Source organism: Truncatella angustata, assembly GCF_020726525.1.
Source record: "Truncatella angustata strain MPI-SDFR-AT-0073 chromosome Unknown BKA67scaffold_2, whole genome shotgun sequence".
NCBI lineage: Eukaryota > Fungi > Ascomycota > Sordariomycetes > Amphisphaeriales > Sporocadaceae > Truncatella > Truncatella angustata.
In genome coordinates this window covers 1,397,508-1,412,243 of record NW_025763382.1, presented here as the reverse complement: position 1 = coordinate 1,412,243, position 14,736 = coordinate 1,397,508, and the positions used below count along the sequence as shown (strand labels likewise).

Below are 14,736 nucleotides of genomic sequence, written 5' to 3'. Positions count from 1 at the left end.
ACCCCGTCATCACAGTTTTTCATTCTGTTGGCGCGATCGAGACCTGAATGCTTTACTTCTTTATGTACTCATCGTAAAAACGACCGGTTTCTCTACGCTGCCTAGAAGGACCTTGCCATTCGCTTAACGGCACACCGCTTCAGAGTCGTGCTGCCAGCTGCAAGTAGTATAGTATCGGTCGCTGAATTAAGTGTTCGGCTTGTGTAACACCCCTCAACAGTACTTTGGGGTTTCGGCAAAATCAAGACGATTGTGATGCGGTAGGAAGACAATGAGCAGTATATGACAAGCAGAGTCAAAATGGCAGGCGCAGTGCATGCCATTATTCTGCCTTCAGTTTGTTAGGTATTGTTAGCATGATTGCTAGGACACTACACTAGTTGAATACAGGTATCGAAAGTATCCAAGCTGAGGCTTGCTAAGTCCCTACGAGATATTTGTAGGTAGTCTAGTAGCATAGTCGGCAGCATTCTACATCTGCCGACATGGACTTAATCAATCTCCCAGCCAGTTGCTGATATCCACGTCATTTTCAGGGGTGATCGACTTGGCCTCCCAGATCCGTCAGCTATATCCTCACTTTAGCCATGACGGACCTGCCAAGCTATCCGGAACCACAAGCTAGCATATTGACATTCCTGCAATGCAACCATTTGCTGCGATATCATTAGTACGCCCTCCATCATGCCTTTCCTCTACACCGATAGCCAAAGGTGCCCGGCCTGGGCTGTTCTCCGATAAGTCCTCCAAATAGGTAATAGCAGAGTCATGTACTATCGTGGTATAGCTATAAAGAGACTGTGATCCGTGCTGATGAAAAACTTGCGGTAGTCAGTACACTGAAGTGTGCAGTCATTTTCAACACCTTAGACTTCAAGATGCTTCATCAAGTCGGCACTGTGCTGCTTTTTGCTGCCAGTGTTGTTGCTCAAAATGTGACACGCTACGACTATATCATTGTTGGGTCGGGTCCAGGAGGAGCGCCTCTGGCAGCGAACCTTGCTCGAGCTGGTCATACCGTTGTTCTGCTTGAAGCCGGTGACGACCAGGCTAATAACCCTAACATCTCGATCATGAACAACTTCAACCTTGCGGCAAATGATGAAAAAGCTCGCTGGGACATCTTCGTAAAACACTCTGATGATCCCGAAAGAGAATTGAAGTATGAACATATGGTGTGGCGGCAACCTGATGGGCAGTTCTATACTGGGTTGAATCCCCCAGCTGGCTCGACCCAGTTAGGTATCTGGTATCCTCGTACAGGAACTCTGGGAGGTTGTGCGATGCGTAAGCTTGTTCTCCTCAACCTTGAAAGGAAATTTGTGGCTGTAAAACTCGGTACTAATCAGCATCATTGCAGACAATGCTGGCGTTTGTGCCCTTCCTTCTGACGATGACTGGAACATTATTGTCAACACCACCGGTGACACAACATGGAGCGCTGAGAACATGCGCAAGTACTTTGTCAAGATGGAGCAGAATCAGTACCTCCCTAGTGGAACACCAGGTCATGGTTTTGATGGTTGGGTATCTACAACTATTGGAGACGTCAGCTGGACAAATGGGACAAGTGACATCAAGACCATGGACCAGGAAGTCGTGAAGGCCGCTGGACAGGACCCGGCAAACATACACGAACTAGCTTCCAAGGACATGAATGCATTTGACCCCAACCGAGATCAGGATACTGGTATCTTCAGCCTAGCTTCACATGCCAATACTCAGGGTATCCGTACTGGCACGAACTCGTATCTCAAGGCTACACTCGCTGATGCCGCCAATTATCCCTTGACTATTCAAGTAGACAGCCTTGTGACAAAGGTCCTTTTCAATGACGACATCGCGAATCCTGCGGCCATCGGCGTGGAGCTTCTTAGGGGAAAATCACAGTACAGTGCTGACCCTAGGTACGACGCTTCCACTCAGGGCACAGTCGAACGAATATACGCCAACAAAGAAGTCATCGTCGCAGGTGGCGCCTTCAACACACCGCAAATCCTCAAACTCTCAGGCATCGGGCCTGCAGATGAGCTAAAGAAGTTCAATATTCCTGTCGTCAAGGACCTGCCCGGCGTCGGCGAGAATCTCGCCGATAACTACGAAGGCTACGTGCTCGGTCTCGCCGGCAAACCCCTCCAGGGACCTGGCGCTGCTCCCATCTCGGTCATGCTTAAGACGCCCACGTCTAGCACAGGCCATCGCAACATCTACGGGTGGTGCTCGTCATTCTCATTCGAGGGCTACTGGCCGGGGTTCCCAAACAACTACGGTCCAGCTCAGTACGAGTGCGCCTTCGTGCACATGAATCCAAAGTCGCAGGCCGGCTACGTCCGCCTGAAGTCGGCAGACCCCCGGGACACGCCCGATATCAACCTGCGCTTCTTCGAGCACGGCGAGGAACAGGACCTGCAGGAGATGGCCGACGCCGTCAAGGTCTTCCGGCAGGTCTTCCACGGCGCCCCCGCGCCGCTGAGCCCCTTCAACGAGCTGCACCCCTGCCCAGGCAAGAACCAGAACTGCACCGACGACCAGCTCAAGCAGACGCTCAAGCTGCAGGCCCATAGCCACCATCCCACCAGCTCGTGCAAGATTGGGCCGGCTTCGGACAGCTTGGCGGTTCTGGATAGCAAGTTCAGGGTACATGGTGTCAAGAACCTGAGAGTCGTGGACGCGAGTGCATTCCCCGTCGTGCCGGGAGCGTTCCCTGTCTGTCCTACCATGATGCTCGCGGAGAAGGCTAGTGAAGATATCTTGACTGGTGCTTAGTATCGTCTTGGCTCTTGGAATCTTTCCCAGCTTGCAGCGTGATCGAGGAGGGGGCGAACACTCCTGGGTAGTGTTCCGAAGTTACACCTTTTTCTAGCAATTATAGCTGCAGTGGTACAAGCAATCATTTGCAGTATTAGACAAAAGGAGTTCTAGATTACCTGGAAAATACACATAGCAATTCGCTTCTACTGTCTGATTCGTACTATACATTGATGTAGGAGCCCCTTTGCCTTTTTCTTTTTCCTTTCTTTCTTTTTCCTTTCTTTCTTTTTCCTTTCTTTCTTTTTCCTTTCTTTCTTTTTCCTTTCTTTCTTTTTCCTTTCTTTTTCCTCTCTTTCTTTTTCTTTTGGTCGTGTGCTGATGTATTGTAACCATCTGTCCATGTGTCTGCTACTGTCAAAACGCACTGATGTTGTGCAGCATATGAAAGGGCGTTCGTGTCTTCACTTGTTCCAGCTTCCTACTGCTACTCGTAGACTTCAGCATCTTGACGGTATTCAAATGACTTACTGACCTCAAACAAGAGAAATTCATGTAGTTTGCAATTTAAGACGTAACAGGACATCACCAAACCGTCTCGGAAGGCGCTACACCCAGAAACCGTCAAGCCAAAAAAGAACAGCAGTAAAAGAAAATCGTCAGGGGTAAAATTTGCGTCTCGAAACTCGCAACCTGCAGAAAGTGCAAAAGGAAGGTTGACTGAGGGAGGACGGCTCAGCCAGAAGATATGGATAATTCTTAGGTATGCGGATAACCACTGCGCCACTGTGACCTGTGGTTTCGTGGGTTGTTAGTGTTGATCTTTTTGTCCAGGCTTATATATTCTTTGGATCAACAGCGACAGATTGTCCTGTACATTCGTGGTACACGGATGCACTGAAGAACAGAGTTTGACTGTGGCAATTTTGAGCAGGTTTGAGATGTTTAGTCATGCCAAGTTCCGTAAGTGGTCTCGGTTCCTCGCTGCAGAAACTCTTACTTTTAAGGTTGTGTGGTATGGGCTGCGATTATCGTCAGTATCGGAGCTGCAAGGTCTGCCAATCATACATAAATTATAGAAGACAAAGGACGAGTTTGTAGTTTGTCGATGTTAAAGAATGTAACTCTGTGATGGACACCACGATTGTACACTTCCTCCAGATATTTCAAATACAGCCTTCACTCAGAACACAGGAATCTCAGATTTACCATAGCTACAGTAGTAGAGCCAGAGACATAAAGGTTAGAGCAACGTCCGTTTACTCCGTAGCTTATGATGCAGTGATAATGGTCTTTTATACAAGTCCAATTCAGAGCAATCTTTAGGCTATGCTCCCAGATATCTAACCTAGTCTATTGTAAACCTATAGTGTTGTATTTCAATCTCATGTTGAATGTCATCATTTCAATTTCTGAAACAAGGCAAACACGTGTGTCTGCTAATTGAGTGTAAGAGACGAATCTGGCTGCAGATCTCAGTGATTGGCAAGAACCTTTTCTCATATTCACTGTTACAAACCCCTGGCAGGAACTCGGAAAACCGGTCATCCGAACATCTATAAGTTCAGAACTTAGACTGGTGTTTGCTCTATTGACAATCTAAACATCGGAACAAAGACAACTCTTATCAGCATTCCCCTATTTCCCCTATTCTTGGCGATTACAAACATACACATCATAGACATGATTAGCTTCAACGAAAGAGATTTTGTTGATGATTAGCTGTTTTTTGCTTTAGTGATGGTGTATTTTATCATTTGGGCGAGAACACCACGGCAGTCAAATGAGAGGCTACTATCCACAAGCAGACGCTTGCCAAGGCTTATCGCAGCTTTGGTCAGTATCACCATGGTACATCTGCTACGGCCCTAGGAGATCGTGATATTGCGCGACGCCCTGAAATCGATCAGTCTCTTCGTGAGAAAAGGACCATCACTGATGGTGAGGATAAGTCCGACAACGCATTGTAAGAAGCAAGTTGACTTAGATCCAGAGCCGACGTCCGTTAAGGTTAAGGATGACCTTGCGAAATGGGAGCTAACCCACCACGACGAGACTTGGATGGGATTGGACGCAGTTGACCCCCCTCAGATCCTCTTTGACACCAACTCAACCACTACTTTGACTTTTAAGCAAATACTAAGCCCTTATTTCGTCTCTATTGAGCTGTTCCGTGAGGGCATCAACAAGGGTCAGAAGGGCTTAATGATGGGCTTGGAGTTGCAATTCATCAATCATGCTTATTGAAATCTGGGAAGCATGTTACCTACTAAAATCACTCTCGACCTGATATTGAGACACTGATCCTTGACACCATTGGTACTTTAATGCAATAGGCATCTATTCCCGATCTTGCTAGCTAGGCTAGCTTGTAATCCATTTCCTCCTTGAATCCAGCATAGCCGATGCTCAATGCATAGTGCAATCCACCGCCATTTTCCCACGTCACTACTATAAACGACTGAACCATATCCACGTCATCTCCTGCAAGGACGCCACTCTTCTGCCCACTACGACGTACGTCAGCGGCAAGGCAAACAATGTTGGCCATATTTATTTCCCATAAACCGTCAACGAATCCGCCGAGGGGCATGAACGGTACAATGCCAACACGCAGCAATACATCTCCCACAGGAATATGGTATCGCCTCTAGCGCTGCGACGCATGACTATGGACTGTTGGTCGACTACGTTTAGTTAAGCAGCGACCTTAGTGATGGTCTTCTGGCCTTCATTGCCGTAGGAATTGATCGGGTGCTAATTATGGTGTCGGCACCGCTGCTGACTGGGTTTAGGGTGGTGGCTACAAGTGTTACGATGAACATTGTAACTGAATATACAATATTGCACAACCGGTCATAGAGAAAAATGCCACAACAACAATTCTTCTCTAAAATCTAACTGAGCAATATTTAAGGTAATGGATTTGATTCTATACTCCAGCATGCTGGGAATTGGTTACGATGCGTATCTCAGTCCAGATTAAGTCAATACCCCTAATCAGTCTAAAAGAGTGGGGAAGTGCATAAGAACTCTGGCCAACTCTTTGAACGCCCAGGCCTAATGAATTAATAAACAAGCAATGTTTGTGCAAAGTAACTGCGATTATGTTACTGTTGAGTATAAGGACAGAAATGTCCGGTATTGGGATTCGCATATGAGCCAAGCCATGATACAGGTGGCCAGTGTCAACCGGCTAAATTAGCAGTCCCTCTAAATGTATATGTAACCCAACCTCTCTTGGTATTCGGGTGAACATTTCATGTTGATAAGACACCAATCAAGAGAATCTGGTTGTAGGTTGACCAAGGCGCGACTATAGGCAGGAATGACTACGAATGAGATCTGGGCGCTTGAGGACCGAGCTGTATCTGTCGTGGTTGCACTACTTGAGGAGTGAATTGAATTCGTTCCGGATGTGGATTTGACCAGTTGTGATTATGTACACAACCGAAGCCTAATATTATGCTTTGAACTAGCTAATTAAGCTGGCGAAGAAAATATGAGCTAGTAATAAGACGAGGTCATTTCTGGTGGTTCGTTGTTGCTCTTGCTATTGTTGTTGGAGGCGGGACATTGGATCTAAGTAGACGTCATCTTATATCGCGGCTTGATACTTCACCAGTCGAGAAAATCGTTTTGAATATATGTTACAGTTCTCAAATTACTTTAACTCGGTCAAACAGGGCAGTGGCCAACGTCGTCCGAGTTTGCCTTGGTCAAATTCGTATCTGTGTACAACAAAATGCTGGCATAACAGTATGTTACCAAAGCAACCGAAACAATCATTTGAGCCTATACCTGAAATTGCAGTTTCCAAATACTTCAAGGCCTCAGTGAAAGTGCTCTGTTGATGCAGCATGAGCCTGGAGTCTTTTTGTCCTTTTTTTTTTTTTTTTTGGCTAGACTTGATACGCCATATGCATGTGTATGACTCGAACGTAGAAAGTTGCCAAAACATCTCTCTGTTGTTTGTTTTATTGTTTAACACCGTTGCGGTGGCTGCGACAGCAGCCAGCACGTGCTCCCAGGGACAAAAGGTCGTGGCTAGCAGTTCTATTATACATGTAAAGAAGAGTCCATACGGCCCGTCACATTAGAAAAGAGGCCAATTCGTGCTTCAAGAGGATGCCATTCCAATCCCTCCCATCGCGACATTACGATTTCCAGGCGTTGCTTCAAGCTGGTCTGAGGCGTTCGATCACCCGTAGGTTTGTTGTTTGGCTGCAATTAATGCTAGGAAAACATCTCTCTATGAACGCGGAAAGTGCAATTTCAGAGACAAGTAGGAGTAAAATATAACTTCCTTCTCACTACCATTAAATTAACTACGCATGTCGTTTATTTAAAAAAAAAATAAAAAAAAACTTTTAAAACAACTTCCTCTGAGTTGGCGGTGAAGTGCTACCCGTACATGGTTCACACGTGTCCTGGTTCAAAAGCATAGTATGGAAACACTCAGCGATCTCGCGCTGTGGCACCGACCTGACCAACATCCTCTCTCTTATGGCTGAAAAATACTTTTCGAAATCGTACAGTCTTAGTCATAATCTGAAATCTCATATCGTTGTCGTTATCAGCCGTTAACTTAATCAAGTCCGGCGATAATCTTGGAGGAGCTGCTCGGGATTCAAATTCTGGTGCAGGTGCTCCTCCCGCAGAAACACTATTCTTCGGTCATTGATCGGTTATTACCCGTGCCGGAGACCGACCAATTACAGCCATATCCAAAGCGTTTGCATGCTTTTTGTTGAGGGGTCTTTTTTTTTTTTTTTTTTTTCCCTAGGGTGTAGCTAGTTTGCTCCGGTATTCTTGAATTATTTGTGTAATCAAGCGTTCTCCTCGTTCGTTTTGTCTTACAACAGAGTATACTCGAAAAAGAGTTCACATCTCAGGAAGAAAAAGAGAAAAACCTGCCCGCGAGACGAGGCCGTGGGGGTTACTGAGTCGGTGCTGTAATTAGCGGACCACTATTGGGCTTGATCGCGGCTCCGTGTGATAAAGGCTCCGCTAATACACATCGCGTACGTTCTAAACTGCCTAATCCGACATGCCTGTGGGTTTTGCAAGGTCCGATGGCGGACCAGTGTGAATCTTTTGCCGGGAATAAAACTTCTCAGGTCGCTCTTTCTGTTTAGATTTCGTGTGAGTGTTGGTTTGGCAATGACACTGGGAATGTGGTAAATTGTTCACTTCGATGTCATCTACATAAAATTAAACTTCTGTTCAACAACTACCATGGCTGCACCCAGTGACTTTCTGCATCCATCTGAAAAGAACGATGTGACTGTAAATAATACATTTCGAATTGGCCCTTCATCGCATTCTTCCTCAGACCCAGGAATGCACTCAGACATGGATTCTATTCGGGAAGCCTCGCAGGATCTTGAACAGCAAGCTAGCGGGAGGTCGAGAACTAGCGAAAAGTCGACCAGCAGAGCATCCAGGGATCTACGGAGAACAGCAAGCAATGTATTGAGCAATGCCCTATCCAGGCTATCCACGAGGATTCGTGACGAACCTCCACCTCCACCGGATGGCGGTCTCCAAGCTTGGAGTCAGGTTGCTTGTGGCTTCTTGGTGATATTCACAACTTGGGGTTACGTCAACGCATTTGGAGCCTTTCAGGCGTATTACACTGGAGTGCTTCCGGTATCCGCCTCTACTATATCTTGGATTGGATCCGTGCAAATCTTTTTGAGCTTGTCCCTCGGCGTCCTCACAGGTCGGCTTTTGGATGCTGGGTACTTCTACCCGACCTACATTGTGGGTGCCACGATTCAGATAGTCGGCGTGTTTCGTAAGTGATCGAATGTGTTTTCTCTTTCGTTTACCTTTGGGTTATTGACAAGATGCGCGAATACCGTCTCTCTTCGGCATCATCAGGTCATATGCACGGCATCTTCGCGGAAACAAAGCTAACATGTCTTCCGCAACCAGTCATGAGTATCTCAACCAAGTATTGGCAGCTCATGTTGACACAGGGCATCCTTACTGGCCTCGGCAATGGCATCTTCTTTACACCAACTCTGGCCATGATTACCACGTATTTCGACAAAAGACGTGGCATTGCAGTTGGATTGGTGACCACTGGGAACTCGATGGGTGGGGCCATATACCCTGTTATTGCACGACAACTTCTGCCTCAAATTGGGTTTGGCTGGACAGCAAGAGTTATGGGTTTTATCAACTTGGCATGTCTCTCAGTTGCATTGGTCTTCCTGAAGCCACGACTACCACCACGGAAGTCAGGTCCACTAATCGACACGTCTGCTCTTAAAGATCCTGTTTTCATGGCCTTCTGCTTGGCTATATTTTGCGCGATGTGGGCAAATTATTATACCTTTTACTATGTAAGTACTCGATTTCGCAGGTTGGTTGCTTGAATATCACCCCGGGAATCCTAGAATTCTACGAAGTGAAGAAGACTTACGGCTTCCTGCAGATCGCATCGTTCGGCAGGGAAACTCTGGGGTTGACCTACTCGGCATCAACGACGCTCATCATCATAATCAACGCCGTCGGTATTCCGATGCGACTTACTGTGCCTCTCATTGCGGACCGTATAGGACCCATCAATGTTCAGGTGCCTATCCTGTTCATATGGACCATTGTGGCATTTTGCTGGCTTGCCGTTCATGATGTTACTGGTTATTACATCTTCTCATGTTTCTTCGGAGCCGCAAGTGGAGCTGTTCAGTCATTGATACCGACATGCATGGCGAGCCTCACACCCAAGCTCAGTATGGTAGGTAGCAGAAGCGGGATTGGCTTTGGTATCGTTTCGATTGCCTCGCTAACAGGTCCGCCGATTGGCGGAGCACTTCAAGGTGCAGATGGAGGTAAGTTCATGGGAGCACAGATATGGGCAGCTTGTGTGCTGTTGATAGGGTTCTGCTTAGTGCTCACGGCGAGAGTGAAAAGGGTTGGTTTGAATCTGAAACTGAAATGTTAAGGATTAGAAATATGTTCTTCTGTCAAAATGGTTGTTTCATTCTTTTGATGCTTAGTTTGCGTTGGGAAATGTGGTTCAGCTCTATAGAAGAGCGTTCAAACTTAAATAGACCAATAGAAATGAAATTAATGTCAATCGGTTTGCATACTTCCGTTCCGACCATGAACCGCGTTGATTGGGGGCACTGTAAAGCACTAATGATATCCCACGTTTCTTCATAAATAACGGTGCGATGATTGTTGATCTAGAAAACGGGTTTCGTGGATTTCCTCTTGAGATCGCCGCACTCGACAAAACGACCAGAACGAAATTTCAATCTCCTCCAGGCGATGCAGCTACGGACGTCGAAACGAGATTGCGAAAAGGTCGTACTTCTGGGTTGCACTTCGCGACTGTTACGATCTCGTAGCGCGACCTGGTATAGAGTCATGCAATAAGAGCTTCGCTCATGACTATTTTCTATGGCAGACAAATTTAAATGGCTAGGATCGCCGAGTTTTGGTATTCAAGTGGGGTCTAAATGGTAAAGTCAATGGAGAGCAAGCAATATGCAAGATACCTACGTGGTAATCAACCACACCGCCGGACCGCTGATTGGTCGTTGCAAGGCACCTGCATGCAAACCCGCTGCTACATGCCGTGGTGGGTAGTACAATATCGATGCCGAGACACGCGAGATCGCGTGCTCGCGTTTCGCTATTCGCTCGAATGTCAATCTAGGCTTCGCATACAAAATTTAGTATATATTGGCAGACCTGGCAAGAAATAAGACTGCCGATGCCTATTGCCGGCACTCAAGCTTCCAACTCCGCGCTTCTCCACAACGCGGGGTGGCCAATGACTGCGGAGATGATGATGCTTAGTGGGTTATGGCGGTTCTCTGGATGTTTAGGTTTTCGAAATGGCGGGGACACGTCTTGGAGATGCAGGTGACAAGCACAAGCAACGAAATGAACATAAGCGAAAGATCGAGCATATAAGCATAACTTCGCCTGCTTGTTAGAAGATCACGGATGACCAGAGTTTCTTTTGATGACTGGTTATCTCTTCGCACAAAAGGCTCAATCAGCACTCCGGCCAGAAACATCACAAACACAACTTCATACTCGTCCCCATGGCTATAGCCCACCTTCTCGCGTCACCTTGGACGCTGGCACTGGCACCTGTTGCATTGGTGCTTTATTATATCGTACCATACTTCATCACTTTTGGGAAGCTTAGAGGCATCCCGGCACCATTTCCAGCTCAGTTCACGAACTTGTGGCTGCTCCTGGTTTGTCGGCGCGGGGGAAACCGCTATGAGGTCGTCGACGAAGTGCACAAGAAACTCGGTCCGGTCGTCCGAATCCAGCCAAATCATGTCAGCATCAACGACGACGCCGCGATACAAATCATTTATGGCCATGGCAATGGTTTCTTGAAGTCTGATTTCTATGACGCCTTTGTCTCTATCCGCCGCGGGCTGTTCAACACGAGGGATCGTGCAGAGCACACCCGGAAGCGCAAGATCGTGTCTCATACATTTGCCCCGAAGTCGATTGGACAGTTTGAGCCCTATATTCATGAAAACTTGGAGACTTTTGTCAAAAAGTGGGATGAGATTGTTGACAGGCAACGCCAAGCTGATGGCTATGCGCACGTTGAGTGCCTATCTTGGTTTAAGTAAGTCGTAATCGCATATGTCTTTGGCAAATCATTGGCTGACACGTCAAAGCTATGTCGCATTTGACACTATTGGTGATCTTGCTTTTGGTGCCCCTTTTGGAATGCTTGAGGCAGGCGCCGATATTGCGGAAATCAGGTCTTCACCAAGCGCACCACCTACGTACGCACCCGCCTGTGACATCCTGAACAAGCGTGGTGAGGTTTCCGCTGCTTTGGGAATTCTTCCTCAGTTGAAACCTTGGGCGAAATGGTCTCCTGATCCATTTTTCAGTGAGGGTGCCGAGGCAGTTCAAAATCTTGCTGGTATTGCCATTGCTCGAGTGAAGGCCCGTCTTGAGAACCCTCCGGATATCAATCGTAAGGATCTGCTTGCGCGTCTCATGGAAGGCCGCGACGAGAAGGGCGAACCCTTAGGGAGGGAAGAGTTGACGGCTGAGGCATTAACCCAGCTCATTGCCGGCTCTGATACCACGAGCAACTCATCATGTGCTTTGCTTTTCCACGTTGCCAAGACTCCAGGTGTCTTGCAGAAGCTACAGGCCGAGCTCGACGGTGCGATCCCAGATGGATTGAAGGTCCCCTCATACGATATGATCAAAAGTCTGCCTTACATGGAGAATGTCATCAACGAAACTCTACGCCACCACTCGACTTCCGGCATTGGTCTTCCTCGACAAATCCCTTTTGACTCGCAGGGTTTGCATCTGCAAGGCTACTACTTCCCGCCTGGTACAGTTCTCAGTGTGCCTACCTATAGCATTCACCACTCCACGGAGATTTGGGGTTCCGATGCTATGGAATTCCGACCTGAAAGATGGGAGAAACTTACAGAGCGCCAAAAGAATGCCTTTATTCCGTTCAGCTATGGTCCTCGCTCCTGCGTCGGCAGAAACGTGGCTGAGATGGAGATGAAGATGATTGTCGCCACGTGGGCCAGACGATACGATGTTTATTTGCGACAAGACAAGTTGGAGACACGCGAGGGCTTCCTCAGAAAACCATTAGCCTTGGAGATTGGTCTGAAAAAGAGAGCCTCCGTGTAAATTGATTCATGTATATACAAAAGTCAATGCTGAATATAGTTGTACTGCGAACCACACCTTATATTATTTCTTGTCCATATGCCGGGCTTTTCCATTCTTCCTACAATACCAGATCTAGCCAGCTGCAGCTAGCAGAACTACAAAAACCTGAAAAGGACCACTTGCGATGAACGCTGGACGATATACTGGCGCATCTTGCGATCTGAAAGCAACGCTGCTGATGATGCCTACAAGGTTTTGAAATTCAGATATCAGCCCACGTATTGTCGCTCTCGCAGAGGGCGATGCGATGTTGCTTGACGCATAAGCCGGCACCAATTCAGCGGAATTGAATATTTTAAATACAATAAGGAATGTAAAGAAGTAACGCAAGCCTACCAGACATGTCAGATCTAATATTCTAGAGAGGATAGATCCTGAGATAAAAACAACAGTGCTCAGCATGATGAAAAGAGCACGCTTGAAGAAGTGATCCGACAATGCACACATAATGATGATGAATGTTGCGCCCGATAGGTTTGGTGCAATGGCGTATAGGTTCGTCTTGACTGTGTCTGTAGCCAACCTCTTGGTCGTTGTCGGCAGGAAGTTGGAAACGGATGCGCATGCCACGCCGTACGATAGGGCTATGGCACCGTGAAACCACGTCTCTGCTTGAATAAGAGGAATCAGTGTAAACCATCAGGTAGATGCCCTTGGTTCTAGCTGGAATCATCTTGCTACTCGATGTTTCGCAACCACCTCGCAACTTGTGCTAAAATACGTAGAAGTCTCCACTGAGCGCGGTAGCATATGAGAGACGCAACGGTCAAGAATAAGATCAAGCTCTGTTCGATGATGAAGAGGCACCACCAATACTACCCCATGATCAATTTGAGGTTCTCGCTTTGTCAGTAGTAGGCCGACTCACATGTAGAGGCTTATCCCACTGAAAAACGCTCCAAGAAATAACCATACTAAAACCATTCGCTACAAAACCCACCATGGAGGAACGACTGATTCACTTTGCGATCTCTGCCGGGATGTAAAACAACATAGAATAAAATATCACACTTTAACAAGAAGAAAAAACCGAGCCTTCACAACAGCAAGGCAGATTCGAACAGCTAGTATGCCTCGGAAGCCGATCACTACTGCGGACGTGGTCGAGATGGCTCCCCGGATAAGCAACAAGGCTGGTATCACGACTGCTCGTGAATATTGCCGCGCCGCGATCGTAAGTGAGATGTTGAAGGTTCCATAGGAAATATAGAAGAGCACTGAGACCAAACAATCATTGAACCCCCACCCCCACCCGTCCTGTCAGACTCGTTCAGAAAAGACAACTTGAGAGGAAGCACAATCAAAATCCAGTTTCCGTGAGCAACGTTTTTCGACAATATTCTCAATGTCTGCTACACAGACATCACCACCCTGGTTCGCATACATTGAGGCTTGAATATCAGCCTTGCGATCTGTGGTCGCCATCATGGCATTTGCGGCTCAACAGCTTCAGCTCGACTTCCTGCGACCGTCGCAGCATTGCATGTATCAGGGTGGCGGTTGCTACAATACTGATAAGGATGTCCAAATCCCATGCAACTGGATTGGTTAGATGATAGTTCCCACATTTGGTAGTCATACTGTAGCCGACCCGCAAATATTATCAGGCATTCAGCTTCGAATATTGTAAGGGATTACTGCGGTTCAATCATAACAAAACCTATCTTTAGTATTCTAGATCGCCGAGCAGAAGACATGGTCATATATTATGACTTGTTATTCTATCTTAGTTTGCTACTCGTTGCCTCATACTAGCAGCTGCGACTCTGTGAACGGATTTAAGCAGTAGCAGAATATAAATAGGGCCAAGAGCCCCGCCAAGTTATCTGAATCCAGTATACTCGTGTAATCTAGTAATTTATAAGTTTCTCATATATTTGATGTGTTATAGAGCATGCTAGGTGCAACGAATGCTGTGAGTCTCTAGTATGCAATGTGTTAAATTGTCGTGGGCCTGTCAGTGACAGTAGCTATCTTGTTCTTTTCGTTGCAAATCCAATTTGTAATAATATGCAATTCCCGGTGCTGTGACAGCAATTTAATCTCACATTGCTTTCAATTTCCCGACCAGTTCTTTTATATATCTTGATGCTGTATGATAATTACAACCTAATCTCAGACGAATATGGCTTTGCAAATATATAAAAAATGCAGAAATCTCGCAAAGGAGCCAATGCTTGCTGTCATTATCCTCTGTTGTATGCATAAGGTCTCGGAATGTTTGGTGACTACCATGAGATGTATGCCGATGCCTGCTCTGGTAGTGATGCTAGGAGGCATCGA

General features: G+C 46.8%; 4 protein-coding genes across 4 annotated transcripts; all 4 read left to right on the top strand.

Annotated features, from left to right (window-relative positions):
- Positions 1 to 878: 878 nt before the first annotated feature.
- On the top strand, positions 879 to 2,766 carry BKA67DRAFT_654950 (uncharacterized protein; the record flags this gene model as incomplete). The annotated part of the gene is made up of 2 exons (XM_046106651.1): positions 879 to 1,287; positions 1,361 to 2,766. The coding sequence occupies 2 exons, from the start codon at positions 879 to 881 to the stop codon at positions 2,764 to 2,766; spliced, it is 1,815 nt and encodes a 604-aa protein (XP_045960859.1).
- Positions 2,767 to 4,488: 1,722 nt separating this feature from the next.
- Positions 4,489 to 4,995, top strand: BKA67DRAFT_531885 (uncharacterized protein; the record flags this gene model as incomplete). Its single annotated transcript, XM_046099448.1, has 2 exons — positions 4,489 to 4,584; positions 4,621 to 4,995. The coding sequence occupies 2 exons, from the start codon at positions 4,489 to 4,491 to the stop codon at positions 4,993 to 4,995; spliced, it is 471 nt and encodes a 156-aa protein (XP_045960858.1).
- Positions 4,996 to 7,909: 2,914 nt separating this feature from the next.
- BKA67DRAFT_552489 (major facilitator superfamily domain-containing protein) lies at positions 7,910 to 10,220 on the top strand. Its single transcript, XM_046101845.1, has 4 exons — positions 7,910 to 8,548; positions 8,689 to 9,101; positions 9,194 to 9,691; positions 9,852 to 10,220. Exons 1-4 carry the CDS (start codon positions 7,987 to 7,989, stop codon positions 9,876 to 9,878), a joined length of 1,500 nt encoding a protein of 499 aa, XP_045960857.1. The 5' UTR covers positions 7,910 to 7,986; the 3' UTR covers positions 9,879 to 10,220.
- Positions 10,221 to 10,817: 597 nt separating this feature from the next.
- On the top strand, positions 10,818 to 13,635 carry BKA67DRAFT_590563 (cytochrome P450 monooxygenase CYP53A26; the record flags this gene model as incomplete). The annotated part of the gene is made up of 3 exons (XM_046104602.1): positions 10,818 to 11,365; positions 11,418 to 12,405; positions 13,633 to 13,635. 3 exons carry the CDS (start codon positions 10,818 to 10,820, stop codon positions 13,633 to 13,635), a joined length of 1,539 nt encoding a protein of 512 aa, XP_045960856.1.
- Between the last annotated feature and the right edge of the window lie 1,101 nt (positions 13,636 to 14,736).